The following is a 26,558-nucleotide window of genomic DNA, read 5'->3' as shown; positions in this document are numbered from 1 at the left end:
CCGGTGGGCCGAAGGGCCTGTTTTTGCGCTGTATCTCTAAATCTAAAAATCTAAAAAATCTAAACTCTGCAATTTCTTGTGGTCTTGGATGGAGCTGTACCCAAACCAGGCTGTGACGCATCCCGGTGAGATGCTTTCGGTGGCTCATCTGTAGAAATTGATGAAGTTTGTTGGGGACATGCTGAACTTCCTAAGCCTTCTAAAGAAGTAGAAGTGTTGGTATGTGCTCTCCACCACCCTCTGGGATAGGGAATTCACGATATTCACCATCTCAGAGAGAAGACGTTTCTATGCACTTCAGTTCTAAATAACTGGCTCCTTGTTTCTTTAGCTGCATCGACTTTTCATGACTCCCTCTAGTAGAAGCATCCAAAATAAACAGGAACGGCATGTCATTGAATCCGAGAACAGAGACTACTTTCAACTCTTTCCTTTAGTCACGTTTATTTACTTTATTTTACTTTAGAGATGCAGTGCAGAACTAGGCCCTTTGGCTCACTGAGTCCACACCGACCCGCAATCACCCGCACACTATGGCGATTTACAATTTTTTACTGAAACCTCCAAACCAGTGTGCCTTTGTAGTGTGGGAGGAAACTAGAGTGAAAACCCACGCTGTCACAGGTAGAACGAATAGTGAAAGGCTTGGACAGAGTGAATGTGGAGAGGATATTTTCACTTGTGGGAGAGTCTAGGACCAGAGGCCACAGCCTCAGAATAAATGTCTCTAAAGTAAAACCTAAGGTCAAAGGTCACTCGCAGAAAACCCACATGGTCACAGTGAGAAGATAAACTCTGTGAAGACAGCAACAGAGGTCAGCATCGAACCCAGGTCTCTGGCGCCACGATCCAGCAATTCTACCGCTGCGCCACTGTGCCTCCCTTAATGCGATTAATGAGATGTGTCGGGCGTGAATTCTCCAGGGTCAGGGCTGAGGGGTACAGGCAGTGTGAATTCTCCAGGGTCAGGGCTGAGGGGTACAGGCAGACCTTGGTCTTCATCCAGTCACTTTCTGAGCAACTCCCTTCGTTTGGATGTTGTCCAGTACATTCAGACAAACAGCCCTTGTTACAGTTGATCACCAGTTGCGAAATAATTTCCCCGAGGAATATCTGCTGACTCACTAATCAATCCCAGATGTTACCTCATCCGGTTAAAGTACAGATGCACAAATTGGTCCCGTTTCCCTGGCAACCACAGCATTTCCATACCCTCAGGGACCCTGAGGACCAGTCAGAAATGCTCCTTCCAAGAGAAGGGAGCGATGTTGCATTTCGCTTGGGCAGCTAACAAACCAGCGGTACGAGTATTGATTTATCTAAATTCAAATAACCCTTGCATTCCCTCTCTCTCTCCGTCCCTCCCCCACCATCATCGTACTCGTTCCACTGTTGAGTTTCACTGTCTGTGTAATTTGTTATCATCTTCCCCACAGTCAACAATGGACCATTGTGGGCTCCACCTTTCCTTGATCATTGTTGATGGCTTTATCATATCATCATATCATATATATACAGCCGGAAACAGGCCTTTTCGGCCCACCAAGTCCGTGCCGCCCAGCGATCCCCGTACATTAACACTATCCTACACCCACTAGGGACAATTTTTACATTTACCCAGCCAATTAACTTACATACCTGTACGTCTTTGGAGTGTGGGAGGAAACCGAAGATCTCGGAGAAAACCCACGCAGGTCACGGGGAGAACGTACAAACTCCTTACAGTGCAGCACCCGTAGTCAGGATCGAACCTGAGTCTCCGGCGCTGCATTCGCTGTAAAGCAGCAACTCTACCGCTGTGCTACCGTGCCGCCGGCTTCGATTTGTTCTTTTGTCTAACTTTCATTCATTTGTTCTATGTCCCTTCTATATCTCTCTCGTTTCCTTTCCCATGATTCGCAGTCTTAAGAAGGATCTTGATTTAAAATGTCACCTATTCCTTTACTCCAGAGATGCTGCCTGGCCCACTGAGTTATTCCAGCTCTTTGGGTCTATGTTTGGTGTAAACCAGCACCTGCAGCATCTACATATGTTGTGTAGAGATATTTTGGGGGAACGAAGAACTCCTTTGTTTAAGGAAACTGCACAATGTTGGTAATAATTGTGTTGGGCGGCACAGTGGGCCAGCTGGTAGAGACACTGCCTCACAGCCGCCAGACACCCGGCTTCAATCCTGACGACAGGTACTGGCTGTACAGAGTTTGTAAGTTCTCCCAGTGACTGCGTCGGTTTCCTCCCCCTCCCCAAATACGTGTGAGTTTGTTTGCTAATTGGCTTCAGTAAAAATTATAAATTGACCGGAGTGAGAGTAGGATAGTGCTAGTGTACGGGGTAATTGTTGGTCGGCGTCGGCTTGGTGGGCTGAAAGGCTTGTTCCCACACTGTATTTCTAAACTAATAAACGAAACATTTAGATTACCTCTGCCATTGATGCACTGCTGTAGCTGATGCCCGCTGATCTAGCACCCACCTGCCTCCCCATCTTCCCCATCATCATCACCCATGGCAGAGTCTAGAAATCCCACCTCAGAACCTGCATGACAGTGGCACAGCAGTAGAGTTGTTGCCTCACAGCGCTAGGGACTCGGTTCGATCTTGACTACAGGTACTGTCTGTACAGAGTTTGTAAGTTCTCCATGTGGCGGCGTTGGTTTTCTCCGGGTGCTCCGGTTTCCTCCCACACTCCAACAGGGCAGGATCGAACCTGGGTCCCTGGAGCTGGAAGGCAGCAACTCTACCTGCACCACTGTGCCGCCCACTAATCTCAAATAAAGTTCTCTCCATCAACACAATGCTGGTTCGGGAGAGCAGCCAATATAATCAAGGACACAAAGTGCCGGAGTAACTCAGCAGGTCAGGCAGCATCTGAGGATAGACCATCTTTGGACCCTTCCCAAATCACCTCTATCCTTATTCTCCGGAGATGCTGCCTGACCCGCTGAGTTACTCCAACACTTTGTGCCCTTTTGTGTAAACCAGTGTCTCTAAATCCATTTTTCTACACTATAATCAAGACCTTTTCCACCCCTGTAATTCCTTCTTGATTGAATGCATGGAGTATTTTACCCAGAGGAGAGGAATCAAGGAATTTAAGGTGAGAGGGGAAAGATTTAATTGGAACTTGAGGGGCAACTTTTCCCCAGAGGGTGGAACAAGTTGCCAGAGGAGGTAATTGAGGTAGGTACTTTTAACAACATTTAAATTACATTTGGACTGGTACATGGATAGGAAAGATGTATATGGATATGGGTTAAACGTGGGCATGTGGGACTAATATAGATTGGGAATCTTGGTGGACATGGACATGTTGGGCTGAAGACTTCTATATATCGGCGAGACCAAGCGCAGACTGGACGATTATTTCGCTGAACACTTACGCTCAGTCTGCCTTGGTCTACGCGATCTCTCGGTTGCCAAACATTCCAACTCCCCTTCCCATACTGACCTTTCTGTCCTGGGTCTCAACTGTCAGAGTGAGGTCACATGCAAATTGGAGGAACAGCACCTCACACTTCGCTTGGCCACCTTACATCCCTTTACTGTCACCTTCCACAGCCAACAATGGACCATTATGGGCTGTCTTTTCCTTGGCCAGCTCTGATTTGTTCTGTACCTATTCATACCCCTAGTTTCTCTCCCCCCCCCCCCCCCCTGACTTTCAGTCCGAAGAAGGGTCTCAACCTGAAACGTCACCGACTGTGTTCTTTTTCTCCAGAGATGGTGCCTGACCTGCTGAGTTACTCCAGCATTTTGTGTCTAACTTGGGCTGAAAAACCTGTCTCTATGCTTTATGGCTCCATGTCTCAATCAATGCTCACAGATTCTTGACAAGAACCACACAAGACACAATATATTAAATATCTCAAGAAATGTAATAGTTTGCAGGTTATCACAATCAAAGAACAGAAAGAAAACGCGATCTCCACGGATTAACTAGCCGATTGTCATTGACAGCGTTCTTCCTCAATCTTAGACTCTACTGAGCAAATTTGAGCTTACAAATCTCAGCTGACTCAATATAAAGGCGTGGTGATCGGCGCAATCTGCCTGAATGCTCTTCAAACATTCTACATCGCGATGAAGCATTGCCGCCCGTTCACTGATGACGGTGGAGAAGACATTCGGGGCAGGTAACGCACAAAGCACTGCCAACGAGCAAACAAAGTCATGGAATGTAGAAACAGTTGACACCACTCTGCTCTCTTGCTCCGAGCTCAGTACTTGGGTCTCTTCACCTCCACACTGACAAACAAAAACAGAGGCAGGATTAAGCTTCATAACTCAACAGCAGGAAGTCATTTGGGGAAGGAATATTAGTGGCCAGTTCTGTTTAGAGATACAGCATGGAAACACGCCCTGTTCACATCCGTTCACACTAGTTGTATGTTATCCCACTTTCGCATCCACTCCATACACACAATAGGGACCAATTTACCTTCAAACCCGCACGCCTTTGGGATGTGGGAGGAAACCGGAGCAGCTGGAGGAAACCCACAGGGTCACGGGGAGAATGTGAAAATTCTGCACACGCAGTCAGCATCGTGGTACATGGATAGGAAAGGCTTAGGGGGATTATGAGCAAAACGTGGGTAGGTGGGACTAGTGTAGATGGCGCATCTTGGTCGGCATGGGCAAGTCGGGCCTGTTTCCACAGCTGTGTGACTCTATGACCCGAGGTCAGAATTGAACCCAGATCCTGGTGTTGTGAGGCAGCAGGTCTACCAGCTTGTGCTAAATACTTCCGTCACACGAGAAAATAGGAGACCATCAAGCCTATCCCACCATTCAATACAGCCTCTTCTGTTCCTGTTCCCCAGAACCCTTAATTATTTTTATCTTTCAACGATCTATCTAGCCTTCTCTAAATGATTCGTCCTCCAGATAGTTGAGACATTTAAAAGACACTTTGACCGGTACATGGCTAGGAAAGATTTAGAGGGATAAGGGTCAAACGCAGGCAGATTTAGAGATACAGTGCGGAAGCAGGCCCTTCAGCCCACCGAGTCCTCACTGAGCAGTGAGTCCTCCCTGTACACTAGTACTATCCTACACACTAGAGACAGCATAATTTTACCAAAGACAATTAATCTGCACCCCTGAACGTCTTTAGATGGGACTACTGTTGATGGAGCATCTTGATTGGCATGGGCAAGTTGGGCCAAAGGGACTGTTTCCATGCTGTGTGACTATGTTTTTACACTACAAGAGGTTAGACTCCAAAGCCACTGTGTAGATACTTTGGGAAGACAAGAAAGGCAGACTTTGTCAATTAACAATAACTACCTTTAGAGAACACTGAAACAGAAGACAAATCACTCACCCATCCGCTTCTAACTTCTTTCTCTTTTCAATGATCTAAAACAGAAACAGCCATTAAACTTTCAACCAGTAAAGAATCATGTCCACGTTTATACACACTTACACATAATATGACTAGAAAGATACACTTACAGGAAGGACGTGGCAGCTTTGGAGAGAGTGCAACGGAGGTTTACCAGAATTATGCCTGGATTAAGAGGCATTAGCTACAGAGGGAAGTTGGACAGACTGGATTGTTTTCTCTGGAATGCTGGAGGTAGAGGGGAGATCCGATATGTTTCTAAAATTATGAGAGGCATAGGTAGGGTAGAAAGACAGAACCTTTTTCTCAGGAAGGAAAACTCAAATACACAGGCACATAGATATGCAGAGAATGGAGGGATGTGGGTTATGTGCAGGTAGATAAGTCATGGTCTTGGCATCATGTTCGGCATAGTCATTGTGGTCAAAGGGTCTGTACTTGTAGCTGTTTTGTTCATAATTCTAGGGACTGAGCGAATTAATAAGAACATTGAACATTTAATACAAATGTGGTCAGCTCTGAAGCACCAGCGTGGTGGTAATTTTGATTTTAGTCTGTTAAATCCATTTAATCAGCTGGATGGCAAAATACTCTAAAGGTGAGGCGATTTCTATATGCAACTAATACAAACTCCAAAGTTCATAAGTCACAGGAGCTGAATTAGACCATAAGGCCCATCAAGTCTACTCCGCCATTCAATCATGGCTGATCTATCTTTCCCTCTCAGAACCATTCTCTTGTCCTCTCCCCAAAATCCTTGACACCCTTACCAAGTACCTGTCAATCTCCGCTTTAAAAATCCCACAGATTCCCCAACCTCTGGCTAAAGCAATTCCATCTCATCTCCTTTTCAAAGGTACGTCCTTTTATTCTGAGGCTGTGTCCTAGATTCTCCCACAAGTGGAAACATTCTCCTCACAAACACTCCAGCCTGTGAAACTAAGCTGAGAGGAAGAAAGTTTAAAGGAGAAATATGAGGAAACTCTTTTAATTATTTGGTTTGTTGTGGATGCAGTGAAAAATGTGCGCCATTCAGTTAAACGATACCACACCTTTACCAAACGATATCACACAAGACGGGCATGGACCTGTTGGATCCAAACCTCTCCTCAATAGACAATAGGTGCAGGAGTAGGCCATTCGGCCCTTCGAGTCAGCACCACCATTCAATGTGATCATGGCTGATCATTCTCAATCAGTACCCTGTACCTGTCTTCTCCCCCATACCCCCTGACTCCGCTATCCTTAAGAGCTCTATCTAGCTCTCTCTTGAATGCATTCAGAGAATTGGCCTCCACTGCCTTCGGAGGCAGAGAATTCCACAGATTTACAACTCTCTGACTGAAAAAGTTTTTCCTCATCTCCGTTCTAAATGGCCTACCTCTTATTCTTAAACTGTGGCCCGTGGTTCTGGACTCCCCCAACATTGGGAACATGTTTCCTGCCTCTAACATGTCCAACCCCTTAATAATCTTATATGTTTCAATAAGATCCCCTCTCATCCTTCTAAATTCAAGTGTATACAAACCTAGTCGCTCCAGTCTTTCAACATATGACAGTCCCGCCATTCCGGGAATTAACTTAGTAAACCTACGCTGCACGTCCTCAATAGCAAGAATATCCTTCCTCAAATTTGGAGACCAAAACTGCACACAGTACTCCAGGTGCGGTCTCACTAGGGCCCTATACACCTGCGGAAGGACCTCTTTGCTCCTATACTCAACTCCTCTTGTTAAGAAGGCCAACATTCCATTGGCTTTCTTCACTGCCTGCTGTACCTGCATGCTTCCTTTCAGTGACTGATGCACTAGGACACCCAGATCTCGTTGTACCATTTAGATAATAATACCTTGACACCATTCAGATAATAATCTGCCTTCTTATTCTTACCACCAAAGTGGATAACCTCACACTTATCCATATTAAACTGCATCTACCATGCATCCGTCCACTAACACAACCTGTCCAAGTCACCCTGCAACCTCATAGCATCTTCCTCACAGCTCACACACCACCCAGCTTTGTATCTTCTGCAAATTTGCTAATGGTACTTTTAATCCCTTCATCCAAGTCATTAATGTATATTGTAAATAGCTGCGGTCCCAGTACCAAGCCTTGCGGTACCCCACTAGTCACTGCCTGCCATTCTGAAAGGGACCCATTTATCCCCACTCTTTCCTTTCTGTCTGTCAACCAATTTTCTATCCATGTCAGTACCCTACCCCCAATACCATGTGCTCTAATTTTGCCCACTAATCTCCTATGTGAGACCTTGTCGAAGGCTTTCTGAAAGTCGAGGTACACCACATCCACCGGCTCTCCCCTGTCAATTTTCCTAGTTACATCCTCAAAAAATTCCAGAAGATTAGTCAAGCATGATTTCCCCTTCGTAAATCCATGCTGACTCGGAACGATTCTGTTACTGCTATCCAAATGCTCCGCAATTTCATCTTTTATAATTGACTCCAGCATCTTCCCCACCACTGATGTCAGACTAATTGGTCTATAATTTCCCGTTATCTCTCTCCCTCCTTTCTTAAAAAGTGGGACAACATTAGCTACCCTCCAATCCACAGGAACTGAATCTATAGAACATTGGAAAATGATCACCAATGCGTCCACGATTTCTAGAGCCACCTCCTTAAGTACCCTGGGATGCAGACCATCAGGCCCTGGGGATTTATCAGCCTTCAGTCCCATCAGTCTACCCAACACCATTTCCTGCCTAATGTGAATCTCAACAAACCTCTCCCAGCAACCCTCCCCCAGCTAAAGACACGTGGACCTGTTGCCGGCCGGGGAGGGGGGGGGGGGGGAGAGGAAGCCACTCACCCCGGCCCCGGGCGGCCATCGTTGGGTGGAAACCTCTCCTGCAGCGGCAGCTCGACGGCCGTTGCTTTGCAACGGCAGCGGCACTCTCCCCACGTGGGGTCCGGAACAGCAACCATTCAAGCATTGAGCAGGAGGTCGGAGCCAATCAATCGACCACACATGGGGGGGGGGGGGGAGCAGCAGGAGCCAATCAGGACATGCTGGACCCCACTTGGGGGGGAGGTGGTACAGCCAATCAAACTTATTAAAGTTAAAAAAGTGATTTTTTTAAAGTTGAGAAAATTTAATAACTTTTAAAATATAACAACCAATTGAACCGCAGGAGAATGGTGAGTAAGGTGGTCCTAAAATTGTTGCACTATCGTGTACCTTTTTGGCTGTATTTCGGGAACGCACAAACAAACAGACAAGATGAGAGTTTTAGTAAGTCTGCTTATTTTGGGAGGCTTGGGGGAGTACACACCCCAATCATGAATGATGCCGAAGGATAAATGGGCCCTGGATCATGTGGTTCTACAACATTGTGCCAGACATGTATCTGGAAACATTGGAATATCATGTCAGCAGAGTACAGCAGAGTAACGTCTGACCACATATCCTCATTGACATGATACATTTATTCACAAATTGCCTCATCTAACCTTTTTCTAGATATTAATTCCTGATCTTTGTAACTTTTGGAAAATACTTTAAGCATGCTTCACGTCAGAGGCACTAAATGTTGAAGACAACAATGAGCTAATTATGAAGAGGGACAAGTTTGTTACCAGCGAGGATTTGAGGAGGGCACATACCGCACTGATCTTTTTCCACTGTCGATCCAGTTCTGCTTTCTCATTTGTTTCTTTGAAACGTCGTGTTTTACGTCCCTCTGACATCTTGATGCCATACTGGAAAGCAGCTCTGAGCAGGGAGAAAGAAAACAAATGAGCGAGCGAGTGAGAGAAAATGAAGGAGAAAGAAAATGAAAGGGAGAGAGAAAACAGAGAGAAAATGAACAAAAGTGAGAAAAGAAACGAGAGAGTGAGAAAATAAACCATAGACAATAGACAATAGGTGCAGGAGGAGGCCATTCGGCCTTCGAGCCAGCACCGCCATTCAATGTGATCATGGCTGATCATTCTCAATCAGTACCCCGTTCCTGCCTTCTCCCCATACCCCCTGACTCCGCTATCCTTAAGAGCTCTATCTAGCTCTCTCTTGAATGCATTCAGAGAATTGGCCTCCACTGCCTTCTGAGGCAGAGAATTCCACAGATTCACAACTCTCTGACTGAAAAAGTTTTTCCTTATCTCAGTTCTAAATGGCCTAACACTTATTCTTAAACTGTGGCCCCTTGTTCTGGACTCCCCCAACATTGGGAACATGTTTCCTGCCTCTAACGTGTCCAACCCCTTAATAATCTTATACGTTTCGATAAGATCTCCTCTCATCCTTCTAAATTCCAGTGTATACAAGCCTAGTCGCTCCAGTCTTTCAACATGCAACAGTCCCGCCATTCCGGGAATTAACCTAGTAAACCTACGCTGCACGCCCTCAATAGCAAGAATATCCTTCCTCAAATTTGGAGACCAAAACTGCACACAGTACTCCAGGTGCGGTCTCACTAGTGCCCAGTACAACTGCAGAAGGACCTCTTTGCTCCTATACTCAACTCCTCTTGTTATGAAGGCCAACATTCCATTGGCTTTCTTCACTGCCTGCTATACCTGCATGCTTCCTTTCAGTGACTGATGCATTATGACACCCAGATCTCGCTGTACGTCCCCTTTTCCTAACTTGACACCATTCAGATAATACTCTGCCTTACTATTCTTACCTCCAAAGTGGATAACCTCACACTTATCCACATTAAACTGCATCTGCCATGCATCCACCCACTCACAAAACCTGTCCAAGTCACCCTGCAACCTCATAGCATCTTCCTCACAGTTCACACTACCACCCAGCTTTGTATCTCTGCAAATTTGCTAATGGTACTTTTAATCCCTTCATCCAAGTCATTAATGCATATTGTAAATAGCTGCGGTCCCAGCACCGAGCCTTGCGGTACCCCACTAGTTACTGCCTGCCATTCTGAAAGGGACCCATTTATCCCCACTCTTTGCTTTCTGTCTGTCAACCAATTTTCTATCCATGTCAGTACCTTACCTCCAATACCATGTGCTCTAATTTTGCCCACCAATCTCCTATGTGGAACCTTGTCAAAGGCTTTCTGAACGTCAAGGTACACCACATCCACCGGCTCTCCCCTGTCAATTTTCCTAGTTACATCCTCAAAGAATTCCAGAAGATTAGTCAAGCATGATTTGCCCTTCCATGCTGACTCGTAAATCCATGCTGACTCAGAACAATCCTGTTACTACTATCCAAATGCTCCGCAATTTCATCTTTTATAATTGACTCCAGCATCTTCCCCACCACTGATGTCAGACTAACTGGTCTATAATTTCCCGCTTTCTCTCTCCCTCCTTTCTTAAAAAGTGGGACAACATTAGCTTCCCGCCAATCCACAGGAACTGATCCTGAATCTATAGAACATTGGAAAATGATCACCAATGCATCCACAATTTCTAGCGCCACCTCCTTAAGTACTCTGGGATGCAGACTATCAGGCCCTGGGGATTTATCAGCCTTCAGTCCCATCAGTCAACCCACACCATTTCCTGCCTAATGTGGATTTCCTTCAGTTCCTCCGTCACCCTAGGATCTCTGGCCACTAGAACATCTGGGAGATTGCTTGTATCTTCCTTAGTGAATACAGATCCAAAGTACCGGTTCAACTCGTCTGCCATTTCCTTGTTCCTCATAATAAATTCCCCCGCATCTGTTTTCAAGGGACCCACATTTGCCTTGACTATTTTTTTCCTCTTTACATACGTAAAAAAGCTTTTACTATCCTCCTTTATATTATTGGCTAGTTTAGCCTCGTACCTCATCTTTTCTCCCCATATTGCCTTCTTAGTCATCTTCTGTTGCTCTTTAAAAGAATCCCAATCCTCTGGCTTCCCACTTTTCTTTGCTTTGTTGTACTTCTTCTCTTTTATTTTTATGCTGTCCTTGACTTCCCTCGACAGCCACGGGTGCCTCTTACTCTCCTTGGAATCTTTCCTGCTCTTTGGGATAAATTGATCCTGCAACTTCTACATTATTCCCAGGAATACCTGCCATTGCTGTTCCACCGTCTTCCCTGCAAGGGCCTCCTTCCAGTCAATTCTGGCCAGCTCCTGCCTCATGTCTCTGTAATCCCCTTTGCTATACTGTAATACTGACACTTCCGATTTTCCCTTCTCCCTCTCAATTTGTACAGTCAAACTTATCATATTGTGATCACTGCATCCTAATGGCTCTTTTACCTCGAGTCCCCTTATCAGATCAGGTTCATTACACAACACTAAATCCAGAATTGCCTTCTCCCTGGTAGGCTCCAGTACAAGCTGTTCTAAGAATCCATCTCGGAGACACTCCACAAACTCTCTTTCCTGGGGTCCATTACCAACCTGATTTTCCCAGTCTACCTGCATGTTGAGATCTCCCATAACCACCGTAGTATTACATTTGCGGCATGCCAATTTTAGCTCCTGATTCAACTTGCACCCGCACCTTGCAGAGAGTGAGAAAAGAAACGAGAGTGAGAAAAGAAACAAGAGAGAGAAAAGAAACGAGAGAGAGAAAAGAAACGAGAATGAGAAAAGAAACGAGAGTGAGAAAACAAATGAAAGAGAAAATGAACGAGAGTGAGAAATCAAGTGACGTTTGGAGTCAGGACCCTTCTTCAGATTTACCAGCTGGGAGAAGTGTCTGGATCGGAACCATTGTCCATTTCCCTCCACAGATGCTGCCTGACCCGCTGAGTTCCTCCAGCACTGCTCTTTGCTTAAGGTTCCATCATCTGCAGTTCCCGGTGTCTCCATTTTACAGCTTTACCTTAGAATCTCCTCGAATCCACCTGCTTTATGTTCTCTTCCTCCCCCTCTCCAACGGGACTCCTGCGAGCCTCTCTGTCATTTCCCCCCTCTGTTCTCCTGCTTAGTCTGAAGAAGGCTGCCAACCCAAAACATCATCTGTCCATTTCCTCCACAGATGCTGCCTGACTCGCTGATTTCCTCATATTCCGTTCGGGTGGCTTACAACCCAGTGGTGTGAAAGTTGATTTATCTAATTTCAATTAACCCCTGCATTCCCTTCCCTCACCCCCCCCCCCCCCCCCACCGTCCGACCAGTTCCACTGGTTGCATCCTTGTATCCCTCTTGTTATCCCACCTTCCCCAGCCATCAATGGGCCATTAATGACATCACCTTTCATGACACCGCCCATCCTGACGTCATCTGTTGCTGGCCCTGATTTGTTCAGGCCTTTTCTCACCTCCAGTTTATTTCCCCTATCCCCCAACACCTACATTCAGTCTGAAGGACGATCCCAACACGAATTGTCACCCATTCTTTTTCTCCAGTGATGCTGAGTTAGGCAATGTGTTTATCCTTGGTGTAAACCAACATTTGCAGTTCCTTCCTACACATTTTGGCTCCTCCAGCAATCTACTTTTAACTACAAGATTTCAGCATCTGCAGTTCCTTGCTACACCTCCAGCAGTCTGTTTTTAACCACAAGATCCTAGGATCTGCATGTCCTTATGTTAACACTGTCGACTTACTTGGGCAATGCCTCCTTGTTGTTCATGTATTCGCTGTATTCTTCCTGGGTATCAAAATCCCAACGCCCGAGAGGCCCCTTCTTATTACCCTGATGAAGAAAGGAATAAACATGTCACACTGTTGTACCTGCCTGTTTTAGAGACCTTTTTCAAAATTAGAATGGAGATGAGGAGGAATTTCTTTAGCCAGAGGGTGGTGAATCTGTGAAATCCATTGCCACAGAGCTGGGCTGTGGAGGCCAAGTTATTTGGTTCTTCATTGATAAAGGTGTCAAGTTATGGGGTGAAGGCAGGAGAACGGGTGTTACAGTGGCACAGCAACAGAGCCGCTGTCTCACAGCCCCAGAGAGCCAGGTTCGATCATGACTATGGGTGCTATCTGTATGGAGAGTGTACGTTCTCCGTGTGACCATGTGGGTTTTCTCGGAGTACTCTGGTTTCCGCCCACATTGCAAAGACATGTAGGTTTGTAAGTTAATTGGCTTCTGTAAATTGTCCCTAGTGTGGGATAGAACTTGTGTACTGGTGATTGTAGTCACCTAAAATTGGAGAATTCAATGTTCATACTGTTGGATGTTACCGAGGCTTGTGGGCTTGAGTTACAGGGAGAAGTTGGATACGCTGGCACACACAAAATGCTGGAGTAACTCAGCGGGTCAGGCAGCACCTCAGGAAAGAAGGAATGGGTGACGTTTCAGGTCGAGACCCTTCTTCAGACTGATGTCAGGGGAGGGGGCGGGATAAAGATAGGATGTAGTCGGAGACAGGAAGACTCGTAGAACTGGGAAGGGGGAGGGGATAGAGAGGGGAAGCAGGAACTACCTGAAGTGGGAGAAGTCAATGTTCATACCGCTGGGGTGTAAACTGCCCAAGCGAAATACGAGGTGCTGTTCCTCCAATTTGCGCTGGGCCTCACTCTGACAACGGAGGAGGCCCAGGACAGAAAGATCAGATTGGGAATGGGAGGAGTTGAAGTGCTGAGCCACCGGGAGATCGACAATGGATTTCTTTTGCCTCCTTGGACAAGCTGGGACTTTTTTCGTTTGTAACGCAAGAGGGTGAGATGTACAAAAGCCTTACTGTACACCTTACTGAGGTGAACAAAAACTCATGAGGGGCCAGGATACAGTGAGCGCATACAATATTCTCCCCACGGATTGAGGATTCTAAAACTAGAGTGCATAGGTTTAAGGTGAGAGGATAGATTTAATTTAGTTTCGTTTAAAGAGTTTAGTTTAGAAATACAGTCCAGAAACAAGCACTTCTGCCCAATGAGTCTGCACCGACCAGAAATCCCCCCCCCCGTACACTAGGACTTACAATCTTTACCGGAGTCAATTAACTTACAACTTTGGAGTGTGGGCAGAAAACTGAGCACCCGGGGAAAACCCACGCAGTCAAGGGGAGAATGTACAAACTCCGTACAGACAGCACCCACAGTCAGGATTGAACCCAGGTGTCTGGTGTTGTAAGGCAGCAACTCTACCACTGCGCCACCGATCCACCCCTTCATCACAGGGGCAACTTTTTCACTCAGAGAGTGGTCCATATCTGGAATGTATCAGGAATATATCTGGCTATGTTCCTATAGCTGCCAGAGGAAGCGATAGAAGTGGATATAATTACAATTTTAAAAAGATATCTGAACAGATATATGGATAGGGAGGGTTGAAAGAAACATGGGCCAAATACAGGTAAAGGGGACTCGCCCGGTATGCCAACTTGGCCGGTATGGATGAGGTGGGCCAAAGGGCCTGTTTCTGTGCTGTACAGCTCCATGACCCATTGACCAAGGAAGCTGACACCAGTACGATACACAATTCCATCGTACAATATTGCTGCACTAACAGGGCACACTGCTCTTTCACCAACTTGTCACCTCTGCTGCCACTCACTCACCTGATCCATTTTACTGTAATCCACCTCTTCATCGCTGTCGACAGCCATGTCGTCCAGCCTGCAATGGGGAAGAAACGGCAGGGAGTGAGGTCAAGCAGACGTGCACAAAGCTCGATCGCATGGGGATCATGGCCTTGGGGAGCAAGAGGAAGAATGGAACGATCACCCTTTAACACGTCCCATTCCACATCCACAGAAATGGGTGGAGCTTAAGAGGGATATGGACCTGAAACAGGCAGGTGGGACTAGTGTAGATGGGGCACGTCGGGTTGGCATGGGCAGGTTGGGCCGAAGGGCCTGTTTCCACACTGTTTGACTCTATGACTCTAAATGGCAAAGGAGTTTAGTTCGAGAAAGTGCAACACTTTTTTGTTTTTATTTATTTTAGAGATACAGCATAGAAACAAGTCATTTGGCCCACTGGGTCCACGCCAACAAACAATCACCCGAACACTAGATCTACATTATCCCACTTGTTCATCCACTCCCTGCGCGCCAGGAACAATTTACAGAGGGCTTGTCAAGCTACAAACCTGCACGTCTTTGGGATGTGGAAGAAAATCGTAACAACGGCACAAAACCCACTCGGTTACAAGCACAACGTGCAAACTCCACATAGATAGCACCCACAGTCAAGATGGAACCCAGGTCTCTGGCGCTAAAGGCAGCAACTCTACCGCTGTCAGATCAGTCTGAAGAAGGGTCTCGACCCGAAACGTCACCCATTCTTTCTCTCCCGAGATGCTGCCCGACCTGCTGAGTTACTCCAGCATTTTGTGAATAAATCGATTTGTACCAGCATCTGCAGTTATTTTCTTATATTATATAACTCTACCGCTGTGCCACTCTGCCACCCCTGTTCCAGTTGGGAGGCAGAATGCAAGGGGAAAATACACAATAAATGACAAGACCCTTAACAGTAGTGATGCACAAAGGAATCTTGGGATCCAAGTCCATAACTCCCTGAAAGCACCAACATGAGTATAACGTGTGGTAAAGAAGGAGCGTGCTGTGCTTGCCTTCCTTGGCCAGGGCATTGAGTGCAAGAGCCAGGAAGTCATGATGTAGATAGGACTTCAGTTAGACGGCGTTTAGAGTATTATGTGCAGTTCTGGTTACCACATTACAGGCATGATGTGGAGGCTTTTAAAAAGGTGCATTAGAGTTTTACCAGAATTATGCCTGGATTAGGGGGTATTTGCTACAGGGAGAGGTCAGACAGACTTGGATTTTTTCTCTCCAACGCCAGAGTTTGCAGGAAGACCCGATAGAAGTATAGAAAATGATGAGAGGCATAAATAGGGTAGACATTCAGAAACTTTTCCCATGGTGGAAAAATTAAATACAGCTTTAAGGTGAAAGCAGCAAAATTAAAAGGAGACGAGCAGTCCAAGGTTTTTTTTTTTTACACAGAGAGTGGTGGGTGCCTGGATCACACTGCCGGGGGTGGAGGCAGATTCAATAGTGGCATTTAAGACAATGTTAGCACATGAATATGCTAGGAATGGAGGGACATGGATTTTGTGCAGGCAGATAAGAGTTGGTCTTGGCAAGTGACATTCTATGCAAAGGCCTATTTAAGATAGGCACAAAATGCTGGAGTAACTCAGTGGGTCAGGCATCATCTCTGGAGAACATGGATAGGATGGGTTTGGGACCCCTTTTCAGACTTTTAAAAAACAAATTAATAATCTTAAAAAAATTATTAAGAAATATATATTGTTTACAGGCGGTACAGTGGCACAGTGGTAGAGTTGCTGCTTTACAACGCCAGAGACCGAGAGATGGTTCGATCCTGACGATGGATGCTGTCAGTGTGGAGTTTGTTCTTCCTGTGACCGGGTGTTCTCTGGGTGTTCCGGCTTCTTCCCACACTCTAAAGATGTACAGTTTTGTAGGTTAATTGGCTTCAGTAAAAATTGCAAATTGTCCCTAGTGTGTTAGATAGTGTTAGTGTACGCTAGTTGGCATGGACTCGGTGGGCCTGTTTCTGCACTCTCTATAAAGTAGCTAATTAATCAATTACTAAATGATAAATCAATTACTAAATGATAAATAAATAATTAACAAACACTTAATTGACATATACAATAGTAATAGATGAATTTAATAAATACATTAAAGAAAATAAATGTTATGATTTAATGGAGATTAAATGGCTTAAATGGATTTATGGAGATGGGAAACCAGTATTCTTTACAAATAATCTGGATCATAGAACATAGAAACAGGCCTTTCGGCTCAACATGCCCCATCTACACTAGTCCCATCCTGTCCGCGTTTGGTCCATATCCCTCTAAACCTATCTTATCCATGTACCTGTCTAAATGTTTTTTAAATGTTGCGCTAGTAACTACCTCAACTACCTCCTCCAGCAGCTCATTTCAGACACCCATCATTGTGTAAAAAAATTACCCCTCAGATTCCTATTAAATCTTTTCCTCCTCACCTTAAACTGATGTCCTCTCGTTCTCAATTCCCCAACTCTGGGCAAAAGGTTCTGTGCATTCACCCAATCTATTCCTCTCGTGGTTTTTTACACCTCGATAAGATCACCTCTCAGACTCCTGAGCTCCAAGGAATAAAGTCCTAAACATTTTTCCAAATGAAGAATTTCTTTCCTCTAATAACACTTACGTGGCTGGGTAGCACTCTGCATAACTGTCTGTCGTGCCGAAGAAATCTCCAAGTCGTTTCTTCTCCTCCTGTCTCTTCACCGTGATGTTCAGTTAAGGAAATAATGGTCTTCATATTTGTCCTGAAGGCAAAGAGCCCCAAAAGCCTTTTATGATAGGGGAGGCACGAAACGACTCAAGGGTGAGTGTGTTTCATGGGCAAAGGATAATCTTTTTCTGAATGGAAGCTCTTTTGAAGAAAATTTTCGTCAAATCTCACGTGGCTGGGGAATTTTGTTAGTTACTTAGAAATACAACGTGGAAACACTCCATTTAGCCCACCGGGTCCGCGCGGACCAGCGATCACCCGTACATTAGTTCTATCTGACACACCAAGGACAACTTACAGAAGCCAATTAATCTAAAAACCTGGGATGTGGCAGGAAACCGGAACACCCGGTGAAAACCCACGCAGTCACAGGGGGAGTGTACAAACGCCGTACAGACAGCACCCGAGGTCAGGATCAAACCCGGGTCTCTGGAGCTCTGCGGCAGCAACTCTACCGCTGCACCTCTGTGCCACCCTTAGGAAATGTTTACGTTCATAAGTCCATAAGTTATCGGAGCTGATTTAGGCCATTTGGCTATCAAGGCCCATCAAGTCTACTCCACCATTCAATCATGTTTGATCTATCCTTCCCTCTCAACCCCATTCTCCTGCCTTCTCCCCATAACCCCTGCCACCCATGCTAATCAAATATCTGTCAATCACTGCCTTAAAAATATCCATTGTCTTGGTCTCCACAGCCATCTGCAGCAATGAATTCCACAGATTCACCACCCACTGTTTGAAGAAATTGCTCCTTATCTCCTTTCTAAAGGCGTGTCCCTCTAAAGAAGCAAAAGGGGGCAAATGCAGGCAAATCGGATTACTGTGGATAGGCATCTTGGTTGGCAATGATGAGTTGGGCCAACCTATTTCTGCACTGAAAAACTCCTTCATTGATCTCTCAACTGTGTCTTTTTGCTCTCTTTCTCACTAATGCATTGCTTTGGGACAATCCCTGAAACATAGAGAGGATATGATTCTGCTCCTTGCCAACCTCCAGTTCCTGCAAACTTTTCATTGATCGATTTAATCAGATCCTTAGCCGTCCCAGGACCTGGATAAAACAAACAGGGGGAGATGTTAGGTTGTTTTTTGAATGAGTAAGATAACCCCATTCCCCCCAACTTGTCAGGGCCGCGAATACCCCAACAATCCCCCCTTCCAACAAGCCCATGTGAATTTTGTGTTTTGGTGAGCGGTGCCATTTCAGGAAACTATTTAATATCTTGGCAGCTTGCACGGACATCAGGTCAGTTAAAAAAATCAGATCTACTCCATTTGCCACATTAGTGGCCACTCAATCAGTCCACTCATCACCCTGCAGCCAAGATTAGATATGGAGCACAAGAGGATACAAAGTGCTGGAGTAAATCAGCAGGCCAGGCAGCCTCTCTAGAGAACACGGAGAGGCGACAATTTGGGTCGAGACCCTCCATTCGGACAGATATGTTGCTTAAAAATCAAAAATTGTTAAACAGCAAGAGGTGGGGGAAGGATTAACTCTAAGCTTTTCATCAGTACAGGGTTCCAGAATTGACTGTGGGGTGACATGACCACGAGAGCGTATTCTGAACAAATTTATAGTGAGCTTCTGAGACTGAACAACCTGGGCAGCAGTTGCCAAAATTGTATTATAGAGAGGCTCACAGTTTGCAGACAGAGGCAGCATTCATCGACTGTGAATGAGCGGGCTGGACTGGGCATGGAACCAAAAATTGACTGTTATTTTTTAATGAAAGGAAATCTGTGCACTCTCCAGAGTTAACCATCGGAACACTAAATAATTTTCTATCTTTTACGGAATAACCTGATAAATCTGTCGTCCACAAGGAAGTAATTTATCTGCTTATTATCTGCTATTATAAGGTGGCAATTTCAGAAATATGCTACAATTAAATACAGAATACAGAACTTTATTGTTATTCGGTACAGATACCGAACGAAATTACAGCAGTCACAGAACACAACAAAAAAGAAAAGAACACAGAACACAACAAAAAAGAAAAGAACACAGAACACACGACCCCAACACAAACATCCATCACAGTGACTCCAAACACCCCGTCACTGTGATGGAAGGCAACAAAACTTCCACTCTCTTCCCCCCACGCCCATGGACAGGCAGCTCGACCCCTACCGAGGCGACTGACACGCACAGCCCCCGCAAGGGGATGGAAGGCCCCGCGGCCGAGCCGCACCGGGCACTGAAACGTCCCGCGGCCGAGCCGCGCCGGCGATGTTAAGTCCAGCGGCCGAGCCTCGTAAAGGTGAATATTACTCAACTCTTATCACACAGGAGTTATAGACCAGAATTGGCAGTTGCACAACATAAACAACTTACGATTTGGTGTTTTGCAGGTACTATTGCAACTTTTAAGAAACATTTGGACAGGTAATGGAATAGGATAGGTTTAGACGGATATGGGCCAAACACAGGCAGGTGGGACTAATGTACGACTACGATCAATTGGCACAGAATAATGGTACAATAGTTCTTTATTGCATGTACCAAGGTACAATGAAATTTATTTTTTGCGTGCAGTGGCGCAGTGGTACAGTTGCTACACAGCGCCACAGACCCAGCTTTGATCTTGACTAAGGGTGCTGTCTGTACGGAGTTTGCACGTTCTCCCTGTGACGCAGTGGGTTTTCTCCAGGTGATCCGGTTTATAGACAATAGGTGCAGGAGTAGGCCATTCAGCCCTTCGAGCCAGCACCGCCATTCAATGCGATCATGGCTGATCACTCTCAATCGGGTTTCCTCTCGCACTCCAAAGACAATCATGTTTGTATTAATTTGCTTGATAAAATTGTAAATTATTCTTAGTGTATGTAGGATACTGCTAGTGGGCAGGGATTGCTGGTCGGTGGGCAGAAGGGCCTGTTTCCACATGGTATTTCTAAACTAAAACTAGATCAGTGAGATTATTGGCATGCATTAGTACAATACCCGATTAAGTAAAGAATGTACAGAAAAGGCCCAGAGTCTACAAGCAAGAACCGCCAGGTTTTGCCGTCATTTTCACAGTTCCAGTTGCCATTGGCCATGAAGGCCCGTTGCAGCCGTGGCCTCCACTCCGGATCACCAGCAAACCATCGTCCATCTCCTCACTCAAGAAGGCCCCATGGCTATATTTTCTCATTCCATTAAGGCAGCAGTTCCGCAGCTACACCCCGGCAGCAGGCCTGGCTCACACACTGTAGAACTGGGAAACCCGCGCTGAAGAGGGGATCCCCCCCCCCCCGAGCCTGGCCCCTGCTGGCCCCGAGGACTGGAGTGGAGTGAATCAAGATGGCAGTGGACGCAAGAGCAAAGGGCCGGTGAGAGGAACCGGGCAGGCATCCCCGGGGCACAAAGGCTGAAGGGTGGCTGGGATGAGGAGACAACGGGTTGCTCGACGATCTGGACGGAGGTCCTGCAGTAACCTGGGGCTCGCCTGGGTCGGGCTACAGGACGCCTGCAACTTCACTTGGCCTGGCCGATATTGCAACGCTGCCAGCACAACGAGCCTTTATGACCAGCTGCACTTAAAGCAACTGGGCATTTGAAAATTGCGCCAAAACTTGCCGGTTATTGTATTTGGTCTTAATGGACTGTTTCTGTATACTTTGTACTTGATCTGGGATCGTGCTTATGTATAGTAATAATTTACTGAACTGCGTAGATAGAATTTCACAGTACCTCAGCACATGTGATAAAGAACCAGGGCTCGGCCCTGGGACTTTCCATCGCCCGGTGGGGGCTTCAAAAAGTTGGGAGCCTCGATCACCTCGTGGCACCACGGGAGAAGAATGAGGAGGAGATAAGACTTTGCCTTCCATCACAGTGAGGGTGTGCCTAGAGCAATCACTGTGATGGCTGTTTGTGTAAAAAATTATATCTGTGTGTCTTGTGCTTTTTAATGTCTACTGCCGGACCCTGACGTGAGAGGACGCTGGCGTTGTGTATTCGCTGCTTTTCCGTCAGGATAGTTTGTCTGTTTGTTTCTATGTTAATTGTTTTTGTAAAGCGCTTTGAGCATGCGATAAGGCGCTATATAAAATAAATGGATTATTATTATTATTGAATTATTTTAAACTGCCCAAGAAATTAAGAGAATTTCATACAGTAATCTCATGAATAGTTTTTTTTCTTTGTCATAGGTGTAAAATTAAGCCGTTCGGCCCATCATGGCTGATCTATCTTTCCCTCTCAACCCCATTCTCCTGCCTTCTCCCAATTACCCGACACCCGAATTAATCAAGAACTTGTCAATCTCTGCCTTAAAAATACCCAAGGATTTGACCTCCACTGCCGTCTGTGGCAAAGAATTCCACCGATTCAGCACCCTGACTAAAGAAACTCTTCCCCATCTCGTTTCTAAAGTAACTAATCCAGAGAGACCATTCACAATCCCTGAAATAAACACAAATTTAAAAAATACTCACCCGTTTCCAATTCTGCTGGCTGTTTAACAAGAAAATAGAAAATAAATAAGATATAATTAATGACAACACATAACCACAAACTGCTGCAATTATATATTTCAAAAGCAATGCAAAGACATGATGGAATTCAATATTGCGAGTTTTTGCTGTTCACAAATATTTTAACATGCTGAAAATAGTGCCACATATTCTTAATCTTAGGCGTCAAAGAGTGGGTTCAAACTCGAAGGACTGAGCCACAGGGAGGTTTGGTAGGCTAGGACTGGATTCCTTGGAGCACAGGAGGCAGAGAGGTGATCTTATAGATGAGCATCACATCATGAGAGTAATGGATCAAGTAAATGCGCAGAGTCTTTTACACAGAGTAAGGGAGTCGAGAACCAGAGGACATGGGTTTAAGGTGAGGGGGGAAATATTTAATAGGAACCCGAGGGGCGACTTTTTTTTTAAACACACAGTAGGGTAGTGGGTGTATGGAACAGGTTGCCGGAGGATGACCTTGGTATGTCAAAAGCAACTTTATGCTTTTCTTTTTTTTAAAACATTAATCTCAAATATTAATCGGTTTCTGCAGTAGTGGGATGATCATGAACCGGATCTATACTTCCTTAGCCAAGGTGTGACTAGAATATCATGATGGTGTGTAGGTCAAATATAGCTGGTAATTTTGCTGGAGATCAAGTCTTCAGTCATCCTGTCAGTGTGGAATTTGTGACATTCAAGGTTTCTGCCGGGTGCTGTGAGGCAGCAACTCTGCTGCTGCGCCACTGTTCCACCTAGTGGGCTGTTTCTATGCATTCTCTACCTAACCATGGATTGTACTTGTGGATGGCAATAATCGTACTGATGGATCTTGTGGTCATCAATTCCGAGAGTCCACCAGGGACTATACTGGAAGTTGAAGAGAGTGGGTCTGGTCTTGCGGGTACTGTGCCTTCAGTTGGCCTAGATGGAGGTCTTGAAGGTTGCGTAGCTGGGCATGTCAACAGAGGATTGTGGGAGGGCATTCCAGAGGGAAATTGCTTCAGGGAAAAATGACTGTGTGTTGTTGAACTATAAGTTGCTTGTTGTGGCTTCTTCTGGATCTTGTTGTTTTCTCTTTGACGTACAAGTCAGCGTCGAGGTCGATGTCCTTGTTGATGATCTTGTGAAGGGTAGTCAATCTGAGCATCTGGCGTCTGGTTTCAAGGGAGTCCCAGTTTCAGTCGGTGAGCAGTTTGGTTACACTGGATTGTCATCTGAAGTTGCCGTACCCAAACCAGGCTGCTCTTCGTTGAACATTTTGAAGAACATCTTTATTTCTCTTGGTACCGGGGTTCCAAGCAGCGAAGGCATACTCCGAGTGCAGTTGGACCATTGTTTGGCACAATTTTTTTTAAACAGTTTTGTAACAATGGTGGAAGTTACTCTGGACGAAGTTAAGCATTTTCGTGGCTTTGTTTGCAGCATAATGTGACTGCTTATCCCACTTCAGGTTGTTTTGTATAAAGACACAGAGATATTTGTCCTCAGTGACTTCCTGTAAGGTTTCGCCAAGCATAGAATACTTTGCCGATCCTGGTTTACGTTTCGTATGTTGCATGTGTATGCTACAAAAAGAATTTCACTATACCTTGGTGCACACGATAATAAAAACCAATGTCGTAAAATGTTTGCTTTAACTTTGCTTTAGCCGGCACAGTGGCACAGCTGCTGCCTTACAGCGCCAGAGACCCGTGGTCCATTCTGACCTCGGGTGTTATCTGAACAGTTTGTATGTTCTTCCTTTGACCATGTGGGTCATCTCCGGGTGCTCCGGTTTACTCTCACACTCCAAAGCCACACAGGTATTTGTTAATTGGTTTCTGTAAATGTACCCTAGTGTGTAGGATAGTGCTAGTGTATGAGGTAATCGCTGATGGGCGCAGTCTCGGTGGGCCAGAGCCTGCTTCCATGCTGTATGTCTAAAGTCTAACTCTGAAAAGGACAGATTAAATGGTTAGGCCACAATACACAGTAAGATTGTGCATGTGGCTGATGAAAGAGGTAAAATATGCTTTGAATAGACACACGTCTGGAATGGGGTCAATGGGCCAAACTGACTTCTCTTGTTCCAGGTCTTGTTTTCTGGTTTTGCTCTATTATTCAGGGCTAATCATCATCCACAGCTAATCATTTGCCTCTTATCAGGTTGTTGAATGTTCTCCTCCATGGCCAGTGAGACCACACCGACACTGCAGGAACAGCACCTCACATTCTGCTTGGGCAGTTTACTCTAATGTAAAGTACTACACTCCTCTCTTTCCCTGCCCCTCGCATACCAATGCGTATGCATTCTCCCCCCCCCCCTGCTCCTTTCCCCTCCTTTCATCACTCACCATCATTTTCTGAATTCCCCCTCTTCCTTTTATCCCCCCCCCCAATTTCCCCTTCCACCTACATCCTTCTCTCTGGCTTTTCATTTCACTCAACTCTCTTTATCTGACACCCTTTTGTCCCCTTTTCATGTTCAACCTTTGCCACTTACTCCACCCATCTGCCAATCTCCCCCTTTCCTGTATCCACCCATCACTTGCCAGAGAAAACACAAAGTGATGGAGTAACTCATCGAGTCAGGCAACATCTCTGGAGAACATTGAGAGAGAACGTTTCAGGTGTCAGGTCGGGACCCTTCTTCAGACTGATTGTGGGGGTTGAGGGTGGGGGTGGAGGGAGGAAGAAAGCTGGAGGAGAGGGGATGCAGGACAGGGCGGGTAATAGTCTAATACAGGTGAGGAGGGTTTTTTGACACTGGCCAGTCTCACTGTATCACTTGCCCGGCTTTAGACAATAGACAATAGACAATAGGTGCATGAGTAGGCCATTCAGCCCTTCGAGCCAGCACCGCCATTCAATGCGATCATGGCTGATCACTCTCAATCAGTACCCCGTTCCTGCCTTCTCCCCATACCCCCTCACCGCTATCCTTAAGAGCTCTATCCAGCTCTCTCTTGAAAGCATCCAACGAACTGGCCTCCACTGCCTTCTGAGGCAGAGAATTCCACACCTTCACCACTCTCTGACTGAAAAAGTTCTTCCTCATCTCCGTTCTAAATGGCCTACCCCTTATTCTTAAACTGTGGCCCCTTGTTCTGGACTCCCCCAACATTGGGAACATGTTTCCTGCCTCTAATGTGTCCAATCCCCTAATTATCTTATATGTTTCAATAAGATCCCCCCTCATCCTTCTAAATTCCAGTGTATACAAGCCCAATCGCTCCAGCCTTTCAAAATACGACAGTCCCGCCATTCCGGGAATTAACCTAGTGAACCTACGCTGCACACCCTCCATAGCAAGAATATCCTTCCTCAAATTTGGAGACCAAAACTGCACACAGTACTCCAGGTGCGGTCTCACCAGGGCCCGGTACAACTGTAGAAGGACCTCTTTGCTCCTATACTCAACTCCTCTTGTTATGAAGGCCAACATTCCATTGGCTTTCTTCACTGCCTGCTGTACGTGCATGCTTCCTTTCATTGACTGATGCACTAGGACACCCAGATCTCGTTGAACTACCCCTCCTCCTAACTTGACACCATTCAGATAATAATCTGCCTTTCTATTCTTACTTCCAAAGTGAATAACCTCACACTTATCTACATTAAACTGCATCTGCCATGTATCCGCCCACTCACACAACCTGTCCAAGTCACCCTGCATCTTCCTCACAATTCACACCAACCCCCAGCTTAGTATCATCTGCAAATTTGCTAATGGTACTTTTAATCCCTTCGTCCAAGTCATTAATGTATATCGTAAATAGCTGGGGTCCCAGCACCGAACCTTGCGGTACCCCACTGGTCACTGCCTGCCATTCCGAAAGGGACCCATTTATCCCCACTCTTTGCTTTCTGTCTGTCAACCAATTTTCTATCCATGTCAGTACCCTACCCCCAATACCATGTGCCCTAATTTTGCCCACTAATCTCCTATGTGGGACCTTGTCGAAGGCTTTCTGAAAGTCGAGGTACACCACATCCACTGACTCTCCCCTGTCAATTTTCCTAGTTACATCCTCAAAAAATTCCAGTAGATTTGTCAAGCATGATTTCCCCTTCGTAAATCCATGCTGACTCGGAATGATCCCGTTACTGCTATCCAAATGCTCAGCAATTTCGTCTTTTATAATTGACTCCAGCATCTTCCCCACCACTGATGTCAGACTAACTGGTCTATAATTACCCGTTTTCTCTCTCCCTCCTTTCTTAAAAAGTGGGATAACATTTGCTATCCTCCAATCCACAGGAACTGATCCTGAATCACGCCCCCATCTCTCTTTTTCAAGCATTCCCCACCCCCTCCCCCCCCAACTCCATCAGTATGAAGGGTCCCGACCCAAAACATCCACTGTGCATCCTCCCCCACAGACACTGCCTGATCCGTCGAGTTCCCACTGCATTACTTACACTTGGGTATGCCTCAATCATGTTTATTAATATTGGTGATTTAGATGTTACTCGACTAAACTTTAAAATGATTGAAGTTTATAAAAAATGCACTTGGTTTCTCGTGTTGCGCCTAAATATGCCTTGCAAATTTTATTAAATACAGCTGCATTGAAAAATGCAGAAAATGCCTTTAATCTTTATCAGAACTATCTAACAGGACAGGCACCCGTTTTATGTACGAACATCCTGTCAAAAGCAGTAACAACTTGCTT

At 45.7% G+C, this 26,558-nt stretch overlaps 1 protein-coding gene across 1 annotated transcript in view; it reads right to left on the bottom strand.

Moving 5' to 3' along the window:
• Positions 1 to 3,866: 3,866 nt before the first annotated feature.
• Positions 3,867 to 26,558, bottom strand: part of ik (IK cytokine) — a 47,135-nt gene continuing 24,443 nt past the window's right edge. The window contains exons 13-20 of the mRNA XM_078411166.1: positions 21,880 to 21,898; positions 18,428 to 18,505; positions 17,365 to 17,446; positions 14,728 to 14,785; positions 12,829 to 12,917; positions 8,968 to 9,076; positions 5,321 to 5,355; positions 3,867 to 4,242 (exon numbers count right to left, since the gene is read on the bottom strand). Of these exons, the coding sequence (XP_078267292.1) occupies positions 4,215 to 4,242; positions 5,321 to 5,355; positions 8,968 to 9,076; positions 12,829 to 12,917; positions 14,728 to 14,785; positions 17,365 to 17,446; positions 18,428 to 18,505; positions 21,880 to 21,898 (498 nt within the window). The 3' untranslated portion in view covers positions 3,867 to 4,214. The remainder of the gene's footprint in view (positions 4,243 to 5,320; positions 5,356 to 8,967; positions 9,077 to 12,828; positions 12,918 to 14,727; positions 14,786 to 17,364; positions 17,447 to 18,427; positions 18,506 to 21,879; positions 21,899 to 26,558) is intronic.

Source organism: Rhinoraja longicauda, chromosome 14 (assembly GCF_053455715.1).
Source record: "Rhinoraja longicauda isolate Sanriku21f chromosome 14, sRhiLon1.1, whole genome shotgun sequence".
Taxonomy (NCBI): Eukaryota; Metazoa; Chordata; class Chondrichthyes; order Rajiformes; family Arhynchobatidae; genus Rhinoraja; species Rhinoraja longicauda.
The sequence above is the reverse complement of the archived record's forward strand: the minus strand, read 5'-3'. Positions and strand labels throughout refer to the sequence as shown.